Source organism: Chrysemys picta, chromosome 7 (assembly GCF_011386835.1).
Source record: "Chrysemys picta bellii isolate R12L10 chromosome 7, ASM1138683v2, whole genome shotgun sequence".
NCBI classification, from domain to species: Eukaryota; Metazoa; Chordata; order Testudines; family Emydidae; genus Chrysemys; species Chrysemys picta.
This window is the reverse complement of record NC_088797.1, coordinates 116,590,545-116,611,320: the sequence shown is the minus strand read 5'-3', so window position 1 is coordinate 116,611,320 and position 20,776 is coordinate 116,590,545. Positions and strand designations below refer to the sequence as shown.

The following is a 20,776-nucleotide window of genomic DNA, read 5'->3' as shown; positions in this document are numbered from 1 at the left end:
CCCCTTGTGTGGTCGTGGCGTGGTGCTGAGAGAGAGCTCTCCCAGCACTCTTTAAAAAAAACACCTCCACGAGGCGTAGCTCCCAACGCTGGGGCACTGTTTACACTGGCGCTTTACAGCACTGCAACTTGCTGTGTTCAGGGGGGTGTTTTTTCACACCCCTGAGCGAGAAAGTTGCAGCGCTGTTAATTGCCAGTGTAGACAAACCCTCAGTTGTACCTTATTACAAAGGTACCTAATTTGTTTTAACTTGTTTCCTTTCTGTTATTGTCATGACAGGTTCCTTACAGTCCAAACTGATTTTAACGAATAACTAGGCTTTTCTTTTAAAGAATCACTTAAACTTGCTTATACTGCCCTGAATCCTTGCCTTCATCTGTACAAGTACACAGAGTGAGGTGTTGTCCACTTGATTAGATATAATGTAATAACTCATGTGTTTTTGAGAGCAGATTAGACTAAACCCTCCCTTTATAATTTCCTAATAATTTAGGAAGGACTGTGGTGGAGTCTCTATTGCTGGTAATCTTTAAATCAGGGTTGGATTTTTTTAAAGGTACACTCTAGTTCTCACAAGAAACATCCAGAGAAGTCCTATGACCTGTGTTATTTAGGTCAGGTTAGAATCTATATGATCTCAGTAGTCCCTTCCATTCTTATAATTTATGAATAAAATAAGAAAGTAGAAAAGCTTATTACTATTTCTAATGGTAACAGCTACAAGCTAAAGTTCTGATCCTGCAGATACTTACAAACATGCTCAACTTTACACGTGAAGTCAATGGCCTCCTATAAACTACTGTGTGGTTTCACTAACCAGAGAAGGGAAATAAAGCTACAAGCACTTTTTAAGGCTCTTTCCTCAGTGCAAGTTTTATTATCCGCCAAGCAGTCACAGATCAAAAGCAAATCAAATGAAAAACACTGGACAATAATCCCCAGAGACTTTCCCTGCTTCAGCCATCTGGGAGGGAAGAGGACACACCCTTCGCAGCCCATTAATGCCCCTTTGATGTCACTTCCCCTTCCTTTTCACTCTGTGCTGAGCACCCATGTGACCTCCCAGAATCTGTTAACCCTTCAAAAGGCTAACTTCTACCTTGTACATAGACCTGGCCAAGAGGCACTGAAGGGAAAACCTTGACCTCAGACTTTGTAGCCCACCCCTAGTCAGGTTGTAAGAGAGCTGGGAGGTAGCCTTCCAAGGTTCTGAGTGTATGAAAAATGTTATAACAAATGTTTATAAAATCTGAAGAAAATCCATATGAATATCTGGTTTCCTAAGACTTTACATGGTTTTTTTTCCAACAAGTAAATTTTTTTTATTTTTTAAGATTTGTATTTTGGTGTAGCGAGGTGACGACTCACCGGCGTGGTGCCTCCTGCTGGTTGTCTAGGGAATTAGCTCTCCCAGCCTTGGACCGCCCTCTGCTGGCCGATGTCCTGCTTGCCGCTGGCCTCCGTGTCCCTCGTGGACCCCGGTGCCCTTTACCCAGGGGTTCTGCCCACTGCAGCAACCCCCACTCAGGGGAATCCCCAATGCCCTATCCCCACCTCGCCTCAGTGGCTACTGCCAGTCACCATCTAGCCCCTGCGCACTGGGGCAGACTGCAGTCTTTAATGGCCACTCATCATTGGCAAGGGGGGTTTGAACCTGCTGCCTCTGCCCAGGCTGTACCTGTAGCCCCAGTACCTTTCGTAGACCTTTAGCTAGGCCTGCAGCCTAGGGATTTACCAGGCTGGAGCTCCCCAGCTCCTCTAGCCTTCCCCCAGTCCTGCTCCACTCTCGGTACCCTGCTCAGCTCCCAGGCAGCCAGGTCCTTCTCTCTATGGCCAGAGAGAGACTGCCTAGCTCCAGCATAGCAGCCCCTTTATAGGGCCAGCTGTGGCCTGATTGGGGCATGGCCCCAATTGAGGCTGCTTCCCCAATCAACCTTTTCTCAGCCACAGCCCTCTCCAGGGCTGTTTTTAACCTCTCCAGGCAGGAGCGTGGTGACCACCCTGCTACAGTTGGGCAGATTTTATAGTTAGCAGTTAGATCGAAAGTACTAGTTTTGGAAGGCTATCTGGGTGGGATTGGGTCATGACAAGTATCCGGAAAGGAGCTGGTCGGTGGTGTGTTTCAAAGCTCATAGAGCAAACTAGAGCACACCCTCATTAGGCGAAGCATTGGCTACTGGTGCGGGTGACCAGAGGCAATAGTCAATCACTGCCGACTATAGTGGGCGGCTTTTGCAGTTCTGCTTATTGTGTTCCGGCCATCTGAACTAGGAACACGCACATCATTTTTTAAATAATTGGGATTTAAAATTTCCCCCCAAAAGCTTTTCTTTGTGTAATTGAGGACTGAGAATTGGTCATGACTCATGGAAACTTAATTAAACTTTAATTAAATGGCTGAATATAGTAAACTTACAATAAGATTATTTCCGTGGGTTAAATATAACAGATGAGTAAATGCATATATCCCTTTTTCGCCTATAACTTTAAGGTGGCTCTTTCCTATGCGGTAGTTCATTAGTAAACTTTGAATTGTGTTTGGTCTTGGTCCAGATCCTAGAAGACAAGTATCCATGCTTTTAGAAAAGAAATCATTATTCAAATTGTCAATAGTAATGCCCTGTTAGTTTCAGTGGGTAGATGATAATTGGGTGTGGAGATTGAACTATCTTTTCACCCTTATGGGTGATCTCTCCCTATCAGGGTTAAAGCACTTCTGCTGGTTCTGTACTTGTTCTGTAGATGAACACAATTTATACCAGTGTAACTATTTCAGAGGGGTGTGTGTGTGTTTAATAAAATAAATACAGTAACTCCTCATTTAATGTCGTCCCGCTTAACATTGTTTCAATGTTACGTCTCTGCTCAATTAGGGAACATGCTTGTTTAAAGTTGTGCAATGTTCCCTTATAACGTCGTTTGGCTGCCTGCTTCTAAGATTCTGTGGAAGAGCAGCGACTTTACAAGGGAGCATTGCACAAGTTCTGCTTCTCCGCCTCCTCCCCCTCCCTCCAGCTGTTTGGCGGCGCTTAGGACTTTCTGGGAGGGAGAGGGAGGAGCGGAGACGCAGCGCTTCCCCGCTCCTGCTCCTCCCTCCCAGAAAGTCCTACGCGCGAAGTGCTGGGAGGGAGGAGGCAGAGCGGAGAAGCACTTAGGACTTTGCGGGGAGGGATGTGGCATGCTCCAGAGAGGAGGTGGAGTGGGGATGGGAAGAGGTGGGCCTGGAGTGGAGCGGGGACAGGAAGAGGCGGGCCTGGAGCATTCCTGGCAATGCCCAAGCCTGTTCTTCTCTGGGAAAGCTGCTGCAAAGGTGCTTCCTAGCATCCTTGCCTGCAGCGGGCTGTGCCTGTGTGGGGTAAGCCAGGAGCACTTCCCAACCACAGTACAGTACTGTACAGTATATAATGCCTTTTGTCTGCCCCCAAAAAATGTTCTTGGACCCTAACCCCCCCGCATTTATATTAAATCTTATGGGAAAATTGGATTCGTTGAATATTGTTTCACTTAAAGTTGCATTTTTCAGGAACATAACTACATTGTTAAGTGAAAAGTTTCAGAGTAGCAGCCGTGTTAGTCTGTATCCGCAAAAAGAAGAACAGGAGGACTTGTGGCACCTTAGAGACTAACAAATTTATTAGAGCATAAGCTTTCGTGGACTACAGCCCACTTCTTCGGATGCATATGCATATGCATCCGAAGAAGTGGGCTGTAGTCCACGAAAGCTTATGCTCTAATAAATTTGTTAGTCTCTAAGGTGCCACAAGTCCTCCTGTTCTTCTTTTTATTGTTAAGTGAGGAGTTACTTTTTACCAATACAAAATGTATGTGTATACCAGGGATAAAAAAAAATTATGTAGACGAGCCCTTAGTCTAGGGCTGTCCATGGCTTTCACCAGCACTAAATCCTTTCTAGCCTAAGAAAAGACAAATCTAAAACTTTAAAAAAAAAAAATATTTTCCTTCAGTTTGCTGTCTCCCTCTGAAGGAGTGATTAGTTGGTAGAGGAGTTTCACTCCGTCAAACGCCCTCCGTTCCTACTCAGCCTGTTATTTTTCTTCCTCCGTCTCTTATATTTTATAAGATTAAACCATTTGTGAAAGGAAAGAAAACATTTTAAATAAGAGGAGACAGGAGAGTGTCTGAAAACAAAGTGCTGAGCACCTCGAGCAAAAGGGTAGGGATTTCAGGAGCATGTAGGCTGAGGGACCAATCCTGCAATCCTCAATCAGCAAAACTCAGTGAGGCCAATAAGAATTTTAATTGAGAAAGAACAGCAGGATCTAGCCCTGAATTACCTTTTCACCTTTAAGAGTAGTCCCTTGAGGGCTGTGTTGAGGCAATTTGTTGGGGGAGGGACAATGTCTGGGAAGTTTGTGGCTGCTGCTGCGCTCTCTGCGGATAAATTGTAAGTGTTGGAAATTGAAATCCTCGGTCTGGCACTGGCTTTCAGAAACACTGAATTCACCTAGAAACAGATGAGGCTAGAATAGAAGCGGAGCGGAAAATCGCATCAGTCAAGGGTGAATTTTTAATAGAATCTATTTTAGCGTTACTTTTGAAAATAATATGCACTGAGAAGCCACGGGGGAAAGCCCTTTATCCCTAAGAAGTGCTCTCTGCAGCCATTTATGAAGCAAAATTTAGTTCTGACTATATTTTATTATAGAAACCAGTACAAATGATGGTAATAATGTCTTCAGCCACCCATCAAGGAAAACAAAACCTGATATATAAAGATCTGTCCTGTATTTTTAGTTAGTTCTCTGTTCTTCAGTAACCAAACAAGATGTATAGTAAAATAAATATTCTGCTCAATGAAAGACTTTCAGATGCCTTTTTTTTTTACCTCATGACATTTGGTGCACTAAAATGTTATGAGGTAAAATGTAATGTCAGTGCCCAGGATAGCCTTGGGGGAACAGAAGAGCAGTCAGATAGCAGGGAATGGATAAACAGTGTGTAAATTTGATTGCTTAGTTGACATTTGGGAATGAGTGTCCTAATGCTGATATGGGCATATTTAGCCACCATGCACAGTTACTTTTGAATGTCTTTCATTTCAAAGTCCTGTGTACAAAAGGTCAGTAATATTAAGAACTCCTCTTTCCTTCAGCACATGATGTGCTGTTCATATATTGGATTTTGCGTTTTTAGCCAAGATAAATGTAAACTTCATTAACTAGAGAAAAACGGCTGTATAAAATTTTCAAGGGTATGCAAAGGTCTGAGAGCCCTCCATTTCCATTGGCTTCTTGGGATTTGAGGCAACTCAGCACTTCATGGAAATAGCCCCTAAAAGGGGAAATTGGAAGAAATGATTTATGGTTAGAAGCCTCAAATTTGAAATATCTAGACGTGAAGAATCACAGATTCCAAATCCCATTGAGTCTTCTAAGGGGAATATAATGAGCTCCATGCAGTTTAGTTCTTTCAAGTAAGGATGACCTTCCCTCCCATTATGGTGCAGCATTCTACCCAGTGATTATCCACCTGGCTGCTGCATCCTTGCCTCTGGAGTAGCTGCATTTCATTTTAGCAGTGTGTGGGTGAATTGTTCTAGGGCTCCTTCCTAAGAAAAAATCTGTATAATGAAATATAATATAATGAAATAGAGCCTAAGGTTGATAGGTTGAAGGTCTTGAGATTTTTGTTATAGGAGGTTCTATTCCAGTTGTGAATGGCTGTGAATGCCATGTCTTATGTTTGGGCCCACCAGCTGTGCACCATGGAGCAATTATTGGCAATCCATGGCGAGCTGGGTGGCCATGATACTGGCTCCCGTTGGCTCCAGCTGCTCTTTGAAGTGCCCAGTCTCTTAATTGCAAAGAAGAGCCAGGAAGGCTATAAAAACATCTGGAAACCAGAAAGAGGAGTCAACCTCTAAATGAAAGGGAGACCTCTTTCAGGGACTGGAGCTCCTAGCAGCCAATGAGAGAGGAATGTCCTGAGGAGAAACGAGGGAAGCAGCTGGCCAGTGTAGGCAGGGGAGCAGAGGAAGCAAGTGGGAAGAGGAGATGACATGAAGAGCAGAAGCAAAGGAGTGTGATTAACTTTCTTCTTAAAGGACAAAATACTTCAATATAAACAGTTTGAAAGTACTTTCCTAATATTCCTTTCCTATGTGAGCAATTCCTTTAGTTGCCAAAGTACATTGTATAATCACAAATGGGTGTACAGGTGTCCATGAGACAATCTCATTATTAAAATGTGGTCCATGTATGAACAATTTTAGAGCCACTGCTTAGGCTTCAGTCCTACAGGAAATACTGATTTTGATAAAATTTTGATCATTTCTAACCACTTAGGTTATTTGTTTCACTTTGTTTCCATAGCTTGCGCCATCCCTTCCGTTACAAGAAGATTTTGTTTACCACTGGAAAGCAATTACTCATTATTACATAGAGACCTCCGGTAAGAGAACCTTTTTCTTTCTTTCTTTTTTTTTTTTTTGCATCTTCACTTTGGAAAGAAGCAAACTGGAACTACCTCAGTGCTGTTTAAAAGTGAAGTTTGGGAAATAGCGAAACTGTTCTCATTAAGCAAGTTCCTCTTTCTTTTTCCAAAGTAACAAAAAACATTTGTTTTAAAATATCCTTTATCTTTGATTTACCTTTGACAAAGCACCTTGATAGAGGGTGAACAACAGCGGATGTAATACCGCATTCCCTGTGCACCATGTTGAGAATTGTACCTTTTAAGGTCAGACCTAATTTCTGGCTTCACCTGTTCAGTTCACTCTAAACAGACATCTGCAGAAATGTAATCCTTCTGATAACCCTTCTCATTTCTGTTGCATTGCCTATTTTTCTTTTCTTTCCAAGGTTTTAACACAAGTCTTCACAAAATAACTTTTCAGTCATGTACACTTGAGCAATCATTTCTGAAGCCAGTCAGACTTTCATACAATGCTCAGTACTGGGCATCTTTCTGTATTTTATCTTTTGTAATTTTTTTCTCAGATTGTCTCTCTCCTTAAGGTATTTTGAGACTGCAACTGTGAAAGTTCTTACAGATTTCATCCATGTGTGACAGAATCAAACCAAAGTTAATTAAAGCTGTAGTGTCTGCCTTCTGCTCTTCTTCATTTAATTTAAAAGCTGGCTGTTCAGTTGAATTATGGCTGTATTTGCTTAATGTAAATCACATTTCCACCATTCCAACAAATACATAAATAATTGTCCTCCTAATCACTTGTTCTAGTCTGTTGTCTTTAAAAACAAATATCACCATGCCCTATGTACTCTTATCCCTGCATGCCTATTAGAGTGGCTATTGAATGTTGTGTTCACATCCTCAGGACTTCTGATTTCTTGTTTAAATCAATATGTACTCTTAAGAGCTGAAATTTGAGACTGCCGGCCTTGGACATGCTTTCTAGTGCTTCCTAGGATGAAACTGATGAGATGATATGTGGAAACTGACATATAAGCATGTGTGGTGCAAAATAAAAATAAATTCAGCTTTGGCTTCTGTACTAAATATTTATTTGCAAAAAACCCAAGCTTCCATTCTTGCTGCTACCTCTCCCTCACCACCACCTTCCCCCAAATGAAAATCTGCAAAAAGATCTTGAAAACTATGCGTTTGGATATGCTACCTTTGAAATCAATGGAAATTTTATCTTTGACTTCAGTGGGAGCAGGGATTAGGTCTTAGAAGCCTCACTTCAACAAGTCAGTCTAAGCTAACTGGTGACAGAGAGAGAACTGAAATTGCTCTGAGGTGGCAATTCTCTTCTGTGACCTTGTTTCCTTTTGCATTCAAATGGCCATTATTTTTAGGTTATTGCATAAGAAGTAATGACTAATTCCACACTGGGTTAGTTCTCCAATTAAAATATGGCAACATAAAAATTTGTTTCTAAATTCCTAGAAACACACCAGTGCCATACAACACCTTGGGTTAATGCCTGTTCTCAGTTACACTGGTGCAAATTCAAAGTAACTCCATGACCTTCAGTGTAACTGAGATCAAAATCTGTCTCTTTTCCTTTATAGAGATCTATGAGCTGAATTGTACTCTGAAATTTGAATAAAACAATACACAATCTTAACAAAGACGACGTAATAGTCATACTTAAGAATTTTTTTTAAAATTGAATTGAGCCTGAAGTTTGGATATAAATTATTTGTGAGATTAAAAAAAAAATAGGCTTCTCTTTCTTTCTCACTCTTGAAGGAATTGATCAAGTGGAAATGAAATAGATTCTGGATGCTGTCCACAGATTCCAGTCTTGGATTGTTTTTGGGCCATCCGACTAGTACAGTGTCAGAAATTTAGTATTCCACACTTTTATTTTTCACATTAAGGTAAAACTTTTCCATAATGTGTCTAGTAGTCCACATTTTCAAAAGTGACCAGTAATTCTTTGTATCTATTTTGAGATACCTTAAAGAGACCTGATTTTCAGAGGCATGTGCTCAACCCTCTGGAAGAATCAGGCCCCTTTAAGGTGTCTTAGGTTAGGTATCCAAAATTTCTGTTTCCCTTCTGAAAATTTGGGCCAGCATATTTATGTAGATGTGAAAAATCCAGTTAATACTCTGTTTACAGCTCACTGACTATGTTGTAACAATTTTTTCAGAGGGATCTTTTAATAGTTATTCTGAATAATAAACATAATGGCCACGTTTTAAACCAAAGGTTTATAATTGAACTCAAAGGAAAATGAAAATTGTGGTTTTTATTTTTATCATTTTAACTGAATATTTTTTATTTAGATGACAAAGCTCCTGTGACTGATACCAACATTCCTTCTCACCTGGAGCAGATGTTGGATATTCTAGTTCAAGAAGAAAATGAGAGGGAATCGGGAGAGACAGGGCCTTGTATGGAATATTTGCTTCATCACAAGATCTTGGAGACATTGTACACACTAGGGAAAGCTGATGTAAGTATATCTCAGGTGGTGGGCAAGAGCCTTATCCTTTGAGGTACTTAGGACCTTCAACTGACATAATTCTAATGGGATAGAGGATGGTCAGCACCTGGCAGGATAGGACCCATTAGTTCTATGACATCTTGCTGATAATCATTTGTTTCACACTATCTAAGAATGTTGCTGGAGTTCCAAAGTAACATGAGCAAATGAGTGGTCATTCAAGTCGGCCAAAGTGAAATAGTATGGTCCGTTGGTTAGAGCACAGGATCTGGGAGTTGGGAAACCTGGGCTCTGCTGTTGACTATGTGACCTTGAGCAAGAAGGCACTTTGGCTGTCTGCCTGAGTTTTCCCACCTGTATATGGGGATAATAATACTCGCTTTCCTTTGTACAGCATTTTGAGATCCTTGGGTGACAGATGTTTTATTAAGTTTTGTTTGTTTTTCTGAAAACAGTTGTGCAGATTACAGAAGCATGCTGTCCCTGATTTAGTGCTCTGAGCTGCAAAAAAAATTCAAATTACCCTCCATAAACAATCTCTCAGGCACTTTGCTCTTTAGATAACTTAATAAAGCAGAATGGTTGAGATTCCATACGGCAATGGTTCTCAAAGCCGGTCCGCCGCTTGTTCAGGGAAAGCCCCTGGCGGGCCAGGCCGGTTTGTTTACCTGCTGCGTCCGTAGGTTCAGCCGATCGCGGCTCCCACTGGCCGCGGTTCGCCGCTCCAGGCCAATGCGGGCTGCGGGAAGCAACGCGGGCTGAGGGATGTGCTGGCCATTGCTTCCTGCCGCCCCCATTGGCCTGGAGCGGTGAACTGCGGTCAGTGGGAGCCACAATCCACCAAACTTGCGGACGTGGCAGGTAAACAAACCGGCCCGGCCCGCCAGGGGCTTTCCCTGAACAAGCGGCGGACCGACTTTGAGAACCACTGCCATATGGCATCTCAAGTCCTCTTTGCTCCTGTGGTGCAAAGGGAATTTAAAACTGCCTTAAGGCACCAGCTCAGGATTTCCCAAACTGTATTCCCACCTCTGCGGCCTCCTCCCCGGCACAGGGCGTGGGACCAGAGCGCAAGGGGCTCTAGCAGTCCTGGCTGGTGGAACAGCCCCTTTGGGGATGTAGCATGAGATAAACCAGCCCTGAGTCTACTCTAATTTGTGCCGGGCTAGTTTTATGGCTGACAGCCTCCACAACTGGGAGGGTGTGGGGGGACCGAAAGGTGTGTAAGGTCACCTGTGCCCTATGCCCCATTCTGAGTTATGCTATACTGCAATTGGCAGCTTGTCCCTATATATTAAAAAGCCTTTTCAACTTCCTAAAGTTCTGAATAGCATGGGACCAAATTTTTTTTTTAACTGTAGAGAACTGAATGGCTCAGGACTAGCAGTTAGATGGGGATAGTTAGCACATAATTAGTACTTGATGCAAAAGCTGAAACTGAACAAATATTAATTAAACTAGTCACCTTAGAGCCTTTCACATTTATATCCCTGGTACAAATCTAGCCCAGGTCAGTAGTGACCAGTTGGTGTTAAATTTTCATGGCTATTCTGTGATTGGTGTGAAGTGTGTTTTGGGATCTCAGTCCATTTCCCAGTAACAGGAAATGTCCTCAAAAACTCCCACCGTCACTGCTGGTGCCCTTCTTGGAAGCCTTATCTACTGAAAGGCCAAGGATTGGCTGGACCATGGAGACTCAATTACTCTTTCATCCCTCATGGTAGTACTTTCATGTTATGGTGAAAGTCCATCAGTTGGGCAGTGTAAGAGAACTTTCACTCCTGCTGCCCGTTCTGAGGATAAACAGAACACTTCATTCTCCAGGGTTGTCAGTCTTGCACCTTTCACACATTCGCTTGATGTTTCTTGTCTTGTCTGGTTACGTTTCTCTGAGCCTGGGGGACAGCAATCTCTTCCTTCTGGGACCACCTTTCTCCCAATATTCCTATCATTGTGGCAGCTGTCTTGCAGCCTGGTTACTGAGGTGCCATAATACATAATATGGCTGGGATATTTCATTAGCAATTTATTTATTAGAAACATAGTTGGTTTGATACAACCACAAATTCTGTGAGAAAAACATGATGCATTTGAGCTGTGTGAAATGCAAAACTGGCAAAGTGCTTCTAAGAGTCAAGAGAAGTCATTACATTTACAATAATATGTCTGCCGAAGTGATTCTTGGACAGCATGTCATTTATACTTTACCATTTGTGAATTACCATTCATGCTTTACCACGTGTGGACTAGTTGACCTTTTGAGGTCTCTTCCAGCCCCTACAATTCTGTGATTCAGTACACCTGAAATAAATACATGGTTCAGTGTGTGCAGGGTGTTGCAGTTAACTGCAGTTAGGGAATACTCTCACTTTGTTCTGATTACGGGTATGTCTACACAGCAGCCGGGAGGAGTAATTCCCAGCTTGGGTAGACATACACATGCTAGCTCTGTTTGAGCTAGCACCTACAAATAACAGTGTGGTGGAATACAATCCCACCTGACCTCCTGTGTAGGTACTGGGGCGGCTAATCTAAGCTCCGGGGCCACACTGCTGTTTTTAGGCGCTAGCTTGAGTAAAGCTAGTGCATATATGTCTAAACCCAAGCTGCAAATCACACCTCCCAGCTGCTATGTAGACATACCCTTAGGCTTGTTACATTATTCTACCATCACCGTATGTCTCCACTAAACTTTTTTAACTCAAGCTAATTGATTGTCCGTTAACTAACTAAAGTTAACATGTTTGGACGTGCTACTCTGAATACACCTCAAATAGTCGTGATTTACTTTAGGCTGATCCCTTGGGTAGATTACAAGCATTTTTGTCATGGAACAAACATTTGTGGAGTGTCCAGATTAGCATGTACAAGAGTGCTAGGTAGTTCAAGTTAACTGGCAGGCAGTTAACTCAAATTTAAAAAAACCCCTCTAATGTAGACAAACCCTTAGTGGGGTGTTAAGTGTGACAGTTTTACTTGCGGTACAGCTGTACCTAAGTTGTTGATTATGAAGTTGGGTTTCTGTAGTGGCATAAACTTTCCCACAACCCACTCTCTGTGTTCTGTTATATAACTGAGTTGGCTAGGCATATGCTCTGGGATGTTAAAAGTATCAAGTTTTATGAAAATAAATACAATTTAAAGCATGCATTCAATTAATAAATTTAAAGAGTGTGGGTTTTTTATAAAAAAAAAAAAAAGTATAGTTAGCAAGACCTAATATTTTCAGTTGTTTTGGATCAACTATTTAAATTGATCTGTTTGTTTATGATAAAGCTGTTCAAAAGGATGTTAAGCTTATTTCAATTTAATCTCAGATGTTTTGGCTGATCAGTTTGTATGTTGTTTATTTAATCTTTGTTATATTTCTGTTGTGGTCTAGTGTCCTCCAGGAATGAAACAGCAAGTTTTGACTTTCTATACCAAACTTCTAGGAAGAATACGACAACCTCTTCTCCCACATATAAATGTATATAAACCAGTGCAGGTACGGTTCAAGTTTTAAACAAACCTTTATTTATATATGACTGGCTTTTTGGATGTCAAATGTAATGGTTTCTCTCTTGTGTGGGGTTTCTGTTTGGGGTTTTTTGTTTTGTTTTTGATCCCCCAGTGCAATAACGAATTACCGATTGGGACCTCTGAGTGTTACTGCAGTGCAACTAGTAAATAATAATATCTTGTTTACACCGGTGTAAATCTGGAGTAACTGTTGAAGTCAGTGTATCTTATGTCATCAGAGAACCGCTTTGAAAAGAGAATTCAGCCTAGAGTGCCTACCAATAAGCTATTGGGTTTCTTCCACTTTTAATTGTCTACTTTTCTTTTTTTTTCCCCCACCCACAGAAATTAATCAGACTTTGTGGTGAAGTTCTAACAGCACCAACAGAAAATGAAGAAATTCAGTTTCTCTGCATAGTATGTGCAAAGCTGAAACAGGATCCATACCTGGTCAACTTCTTTCTTGAGGTTTGTTTACAAGTACATTTTAAAACTGGTATATTACATCCAGAAACTTCCTGAGAAATGGTGGGAGCAGATTGGTGCTGCACTGGCTGCTTTCAATTAACTGAGTGTCATTTTCTTTAAAGTATTTAAGGCTGTACCATCAGTTTATAAAATTACATTATATTTTCAGTATTCCCTATCCCTTTGGTTACTGCAACCTAACAAGCTGTGAAGTCACTTAATGATAAGGTGAAGTTGCACCCCTCTCAGCAACATTTGACCCCCCAGTGTTTATGTCATGAAAATATACCAATGTATTTTTATATTGCCTACTCTCTATTGGGTTTTTTGCTCAGGTGGTCACTCAGAGGAGAGCTTTATTAGAAAGCATTGAATATGTATTTTATGTAACCTTTTCTATTACGTGATTCAGGATCCCGTCCTGCACTCTTGCAGGAGGCAGGTAAGCAGCTAGACTGCAGAATTGCATGACTAGACACAGGCCAACTTAAATATACACAGAAACTCGGAATACATGTGTTCTGATGTACAGAGGCTGACATTACCTGCACCTATCAGAAATAACTGAGTTTGAACCTAGCACATCACTCTAAGGGTTCACCTGTGGAATTCAAGCCTTCTCATACAGGGGTTATTGTTCTTGATACAGGCACTTCCCATTTATAGACAACGAGAAATAGACTCTAGGAGGTTCGGTAATTTTAGTTTTAAGGATAATGTACATTAACATACTGATTGCTTTGCATCCTTAGGCCTTTCGCAGTGTAGAAAAAAAGACCTACTTGTAGAAAAGACCATTTTGTGTTCTTTGAAACCATAATCTTTCCAACCTACCCCAAAATCATACTTCTTTGTACCATGGAGTAGACTATAAATTGTGTTCCCTGGGTTACCTCCCCTAGGACTTCAGTATATTAGTGCACAGTAGCAATGCAGAACAGTGGCTCCACAAAGAATGCACATCAGCTAGGCAAGTGTTCAGAGAATTTTTGTAGTTTGCTGTCTGACTGTCGTGTATTTATTCCCTCCTGGTTGGTATGTACTAAAAGCTGGTAACCCAACTGGTGACTCTTTTAAATATTGAATGTTTGTGCAGTATTTGAAATAACTGTGGCCTTATCATAGATGTCATAGGATTTATAGTCTTATATTGTGACCACTTGAAAAATTGGTCTTAAGATGAAGTCTAGTGTAGGAGTCGAATACAACATTTACTCATCTATGTCTGTGCCAGAAAAACAGAGAATCCTTACCCCACAACCAATCTCTCACTCGGTCTTGTAGAACACTAATGTAAATATATCTTTTATTTGCACAAAACAGATTTATTGGAAAGAAGTCTGGGTCACATTCTTTCAAGGTAACAAAGCAGATGTAGAAGGAATGGTAGATACGCTGAAGGGTAGGAATAGGATACAGAGGGACCGAGACAAATTAGAGGATTGGGCCAAAAGAAATCTGATGAGGTTCAACAAGGATAAGTGCAGAGTCCTGCACTTAGGATGGAAGAATCCCATGCACTGCTACAGACTAGGGACCGAGTGGCTAGGCAGCAGTTCTGCAGAAAAGGACCCAGGGCTTAGAGTGGACAAGAAGCTGGATATGAGTCAACAGTGTGCCCTTGTTGCCAAGAAGGCAAACAGCATTTTGGGCTGCATAAGTAGGAGCATTGCCAGCAGATCGAGGGACGTGATCATTCCTCTCTATTCGACATTGGTGAGGCCTCATCTGGAGTACTGTGTCCAGTTTTGGGCCCTACACTACAAGAAGGATGTGGAAAAATTGGAAAGAGTCCAGCAGAGGGCAACAAAAATGATTAGGGGTCTGGAGCACATGACTTATGAGGAAAGGCTGAGGGAACTGGGATTGTTTAGTCTCCAGAAGAGAAGGATGAGGGGGGATTTGATAGCTGCTTTCAACTACTTGATGGGGAGGGTTCCAAAGAGGATGGAGCTCGGCTGTTCTCAGTGGTGGCAGATGACAGAACAAGGAGCAATGGTCTCAAGTTGCAGTGGGGGAGGTCTAGGTTGGATATTAGGAAACACTATTTCACTAGGATGGTGGTGAAGCACTGGAATGCGTTACCTAGGGAGGTGGTGGAATTTCCTTCCTTAGAGGTTTTTAAGGTCAGGCTTGACAAAGCCCTGGCTGGGATGCTTTAGTTGGGGATTGGTCCTGCTCTGAGCAGGGGGTTGGACTAGATGACCTCCTGAGGTCCCTTCCAACCCTGATATTCTATGATGATTCTATGTCCTACAACTCTCAAGAAAGTTTTGTATGAGTACTAGGTGTCCAGAAATAACTTGGCACCCACTCCTTCCTCTCTATGAAATGTACTAGATTTAAAAAAAAAATACAAACAGAAAAAATATATCACTTGAGAGTAGCTCACAAGTCTTAGAGAGGCCTTTTTTCACTTTGAAGGCAAAATCTCTAGAAGTGAAGAATCAATTTCATTTTATGATTGGATTTGGGAATGGTATTTCCATAGTCACGGAAATAAAATGTATTGAGGTCTTGACCTAAAAAGCCATGTGCTAGTGTCAAAAGGTACCTGCATAAAGTAAATATGAAATTCATATTGGAGATTGGACAAATCAGATAGTATCCATTTCAGTTGTTTGATATAAAGAACTAGGCCATCTCTTTTCATTTGTCTTGGACAAACTAGCACAGAAGCAGCCTTAAAACGGATTGGTATAGAGTTTGGGAAAATTTTGATAAAGTACAAAATGTGTTAAATTTAAATATTAAGATGGTTCTGCACCCATAATATAGTACACGACTAATACATCCAACCTTGTAAAGAGCTACAGTAGAACCTCAAAGTTACGAACCCCAGAGTTACAAACTGATTGGTCAACCACACAACTCATTTGGAACTGGAAGTATGCAATCAGGCAGCAGCAGAGACAAAAAGAAAAAAACCCAAATAAAGTACAGCACTATGTTAAATGTAAAGTACTAAAACAATAAAGGGGAAGACTAAAAAAAAAAAAATTTGACGAGGTAAGGAAACTGTTCCTGTGCTTGTTTCATTTAAATTAAGGTGGTTCAAAGCAGCATTTTCTTCTGAATAGTAAAGTTTCAAAGCTGTAAACTTTTGAAAGAACAATCGTAAAGTTTTGTTCATGGTCATGAACATTTCAGAATTATGAACAGGCTCCATTCCCAAGGTGTTCGTAACTCTGAGGTTCTACTGTACTTGATGTGTGTGTTACATAAACCTTTATTTTAGTAAATTTCCGCTTTAGGTCATACAGCATTTTGATCAGTATAATCTCCTGTCCTAATGTAATGCTTTTCAGAACAAGTTAAAAGTATTGGCTTCCAAAGGATCAGCAAGTGTAATCACAGAAGACATGCTAAAAGGCCAAGATTCGTTGATGACAGACACAGGACAGTCCATTCAACCTGAAGAAATATCTAATGCTGCTGGAGCGGAGCACATAGAGAAGGAAGATGATCTATCCACGAGTCTAGATGAACTAAATGTCACTTCATCACCTGAGGCCTCAGCTGTTCGTCTAAACCAAGACTATAATTTAGTGAATTCTTTGCTAAATCTCACAAAAAGCCCAGTGAGTCATTTTCAATTCTACTCAATGTGCTAAAATGAGTAAAGTGTTTTGGATGTTGCTGGAAGGGAGTCATTTACAATAGATGTGTGTGTGTGTGTGTGTGTGTGTGTGTGTGTGTGTGTGTGTGTGTGTGTATATATATATATAATCATTTAATTCTTAAGAAATCAGGTAGCTTTTTTGGTAGACCATTTCTTGTGCAAATTTCCAGGTGAAAACAAAACAAAAAAATTCTAGAAAGTGAATTGACCGCAATCTGATATTCATTGGGATCAAATAGTTTAAGGATGTTGTATGCTTCCAAAGCAAGTTGAGTGGGTTAATTATAGCACAAAGGATTATGTAACATGGAAGAAAGGGCTAGTTTATATAGCATCAATTAAATCAAAGTAATAAACCAAACACACTTTTTGTAAAAGCTTCAGTAGACCTGATTCTGTCTGTGAACTTGATTTCTTGTCAAAACAACCACTATGGGTCTGATTCAAGTCCTGCTGAATTCAAAGGGATCATTTAGAATTAACTTCAAGGGGAATTGGATAAGTAAGGCCGTGTTTACTGTAATAGTGTCGAGAGCAGAAAACTTTACATACCCCATAGTTGTAAAGTGATGTTTTACATTTGATTAGGTCCAAGCCAGTGTATACTCCTTAGCACTGGTTATATAAACTTGAGTGTTATGCTTACCATGTCAGTAACCCTCTTCAAAAGAAAGATTCTAAAACAAATTTAGTAGAAATAACTGTTCTAATTTCTGAACACGGAACATCAAGAAATCCATTCAGTCCCTTTTTTATTCTGTTTTGAAGAGCCTTTGGTTTCTGGTGTTTGATTTCAAGTGAACATCATTCCTGATTTATTTAACTCTTCCATGTCTATTTGACAGGATGGTCGAGTAGCAGTAAAGGCATGTGAAGGCCTCATGCTCTTAGTAAGTTTGCCAGAGCCAGCAGCAGCCAAGTGCTTGACTCAGAGCACTTGCTTATGTGAATTGCTGACGGACAGGCTCACCACACTCTACAAAGCCCTGCCTCCATCCGTGGATCCATTAGATATTGAATCGGTTGAGGCAATTAACTGGGGGTAAGAATATTGTTTCTCTTTTTAATATTTTAGATAACTTTGTACCACATACTGAAACTAAATTTCTGCCATTAGCTAAGACCTCTAGAACAGACAAGGCACCATGCAAGCAGTTTCATTAACAGAATCCAGATACAATATAGTAGTACTCTTAAGACCTGAGACATACATTGTACTGATTATTGAGTTATGGGCAGATTCAGCTGCCAGTCCATGCACAGTCAATCATTTGAGAGCAGCTCTCCCATTGAATTAGATTAGAGATCTGTCTGTGGTATAACTACAGAATCAGGCCTTGGATTATTTTCCTGTTTGAATGTCAAGGACATAGGAAATTAGTATACAGACTTTTTGGTGTGTACAGTGAGCACACGGATCCAAGAGAAGCAGGAAGTATCTGTTTGATGAAGGACTGTTGTAACATTTTGATAGTAAAAGTCAAGAGGGCAAATACAATTATTGTATAACTCATCAACATGGGGCAAAAGATAGTAAGCCTGTTGTCCTAACTACTTGTATGTTAGACTCTAAAAATACTTTTTACTTTGGAATTCACTTCCCTGCACTCTGCCCCACCGTACTCTGTCTTGGTCCCAGTACTTGATCATGGTCTGTAAGTTTCTACACAGGGATGATATATCTGATTTGAAAAAGTTCTTTAGCAGCCAAAGGTGATATAAGATCCAGTGGCTGGAAACAGAAATAACTAAAAATCAAATTGAAAATAAGATGCGATTTTTTTAATAGGGTAGTCCACTGTTAGAACAGCGTACCGAGAGATGTGGTGAATCCATCATCCCTTGGAGACTTCAGATTGAAATTGACTGTTTTTCAAAAAGATATGCTCTAGTTCAGTCCCAAACTATGGAGTGGGCGTGGTAATGTTCACTTATGTAGTAGGGAAGAATAATCCCTCTACCTCAAGAATGACTAGGTCAATTTCTATGGCCTCTGCTACGTGGCAGGTGAGATTAGGTAACCCTTCTGATTTAAAACCTTGTTAAAACATTCTAGGTCCATCCATGCAGAATTCTTCTGCTGGCCATACCGAGTATACTTTAGCATGCCATTGAAATCAATAGACTGGTAATGGTAGCACTGCAGGATTTGTGGAAGACCAGCAGGAAAACTATTAATATTCCTTCTTTTGTCTCTAAATGCACTCCTGCTCCCATTGAAGCAGATGGAGAATGTTGCCATTGAATTCAGTGGGAGTAGTATTGGGACCAGTGTTCTTTAAAGGTATCTAAACTAAATATATATATTTTCTCTTGTGTCCTCCAGTTTGGATTCATACAGCCACAAAGAAGATGCATCTGCTTTTCCAGGGAAAAGAGCCTTGATTTCATTTCTCTCCTGGTTTGACTACTGTGATCAACTCATTAAAGAAGCACAAAAGGTTTGAAATGTTTGCTGGCATAAATATGAGTAATCCAAAACTAGTTTGGCAAATGTATGGTTTCACATCTCTTGAGTTTGTAAGGATAACATTTTGTGGCCTGTGTTTTAGACTACTGCTGTTGCTATGGCAAGATCTGTACGGGAACGATTTTTTGTTGGTGTCATGGAACCCCAGCTGATGCAAACGTGAGTGGTCTCTTCGCATGTGGAACAGCGGGATAGAAAACAAGTCAAGTTGATATTTTCAGTTGGAATCCAGTAGCTTTCTAACTTTAAACTTCTTGTTCAGTTCAGAGATTGGGATCCTTACATCAACTGCACTGTTGCATCGTATTGTCCGTCAAGTCACTTCAGATGTGTTGCTGCAAGAAATGGTTGGCTTTATACTTGGAGGACACAGAGAACCAGAAACCCCGACAGACATCAACAGACATCCACTGCGACACAGGTTAATCGAGCACTGTGATCATATTTCTGATGAGGTGAGAAATCGTCATGTCAGTGTGTCTAAAATGCTGTTCTGCTGTGAAAAGTGATTGCAAAAATGGCATTGTGAGGTCCCATGTTTGTGTGTCAGGCACTTCTAGCTGAGTTTTACAGGTAAAAAGATGGTGGGTGGGAGGATTCTAATTGCCAGCCCTACCGAACTTCCTTTGGGAGGTGAAACTCGGTGTTGTCTCTGACTAGCACATCAGATTCTCTGAGCCATATTCTGCCATCATTTGTACCTGTGTATGTCCATTTGGGGTTGCTTGTATATGTGTTACAGAGGATAGATTCTGGCCCTGCATGGGGAGTTGAGTTTATAGTTCTTCTGATGATGCATCATCCCCTCTCTCCCTTAGTTGTGCTGGTTCTGGAATGCGGTCAGATAAAAAGGAGTAAAAATTTATTCTTGTCACTAAAGTCAGCAGATAGGACCGAGACTATACACAGTGCAGATGTGCTGACTAAGAAGGTGCTGTCGTTCTTTTTACGCCCTGATCCGTAAGCTGTTCCATGCAGAGCTATTTTGAAATCACTTGACTGCAGCGAGGCTCCCTCTTGGAACAGCTTGATGAGTCAGCCTTTTCAGAATAGTGCCACACATCACAAATGCTTGTGTTTGTTAAAGTCCTGGCTTTGTGCTTTCTGTTTTACACCACCCCTTATGCTTAGAGCAGCCTCTCAATTTAAATACTCCAAGCCCCTGCCCTCTGCTTCAGAAAGTCCTCCCAAACCTGCCTGAGCTAAGAATCTGTGCCTATATATGTCTATTTCACCTACCTACTTAAATGCAGCAGCCAATGCTTACAAACCAGGGCACCAAAAGTTAGGTGCTTAAATTTGTATTTAGGCATCTAAGGGTACATCTACACTACAGGGGGGAGTCGATTTAAGATACGCAAATTCAGCTACGTGAATAGCGTAGCTGAATTCGATGTATCGCAGCCGACTTACCCCGTTGTGAGGACGGCGGCAAAATCGACTTCTGCGGCTTTCTGTCGGCGGCGCTTACTACCACCTCCGCTGGTGGAGTAAGAGCGCCGATTCGGGACGCGACAAATCGATCCCTGAGAGGTCGATTTCTACCCGCCGATTCAGGCGGGTAGTATAGACCTAGCCTCAGTGAATGAACTGAATATCAGACATACTGAACACCACTCAGATCCTACTGAAGTCAGTGGGAGGTACAGGTGCACAGTATTGCTGAAAATCAGGCCACTTTTATTTAGGTGTCTAACTTCAGGCATGCTGGTTTGAAATTTTCAGCCTATAATTCCAGCCATAAAATCCCCATGGCACTCTGTCAGTTCTGTATTGTATCCACTAGTGTTTTTAGGCCTTGATCCTGTATTTGGGTCTACACAGGTTCAGAGGC

At 41.2% G+C, this 20,776-nt stretch overlaps 1 protein-coding gene across 1 annotated transcript in view; it reads left to right on the top strand.

The window, feature by feature from the left end:
• The window catches only part of FHIP2A (FHF complex subunit HOOK interacting protein 2A), a 48,216-nt gene that overhangs the window by 5,098 nt on the left and 22,342 nt on the right, over positions 1-20,776 (top strand). Inside the window, exons 2-10 of the mRNA XM_005293858.5 lie at positions 6,333-6,411; positions 8,721-8,890; positions 12,264-12,368; positions 12,728-12,850; positions 16,159-16,431; positions 17,318-17,514; positions 18,799-18,913; positions 19,025-19,101; positions 19,205-19,397. Of these exons, the coding sequence (XP_005293915.2) occupies positions 6,333-6,411; positions 8,721-8,890; positions 12,264-12,368; positions 12,728-12,850; positions 16,159-16,431; positions 17,318-17,514; positions 18,799-18,913; positions 19,025-19,101; positions 19,205-19,397 (1,332 nt within the window). The remainder of the gene's footprint in view (positions 1-6,332; positions 6,412-8,720; positions 8,891-12,263; positions 12,369-12,727; positions 12,851-16,158; positions 16,432-17,317; positions 17,515-18,798; positions 18,914-19,024; positions 19,102-19,204; positions 19,398-20,776) is intronic.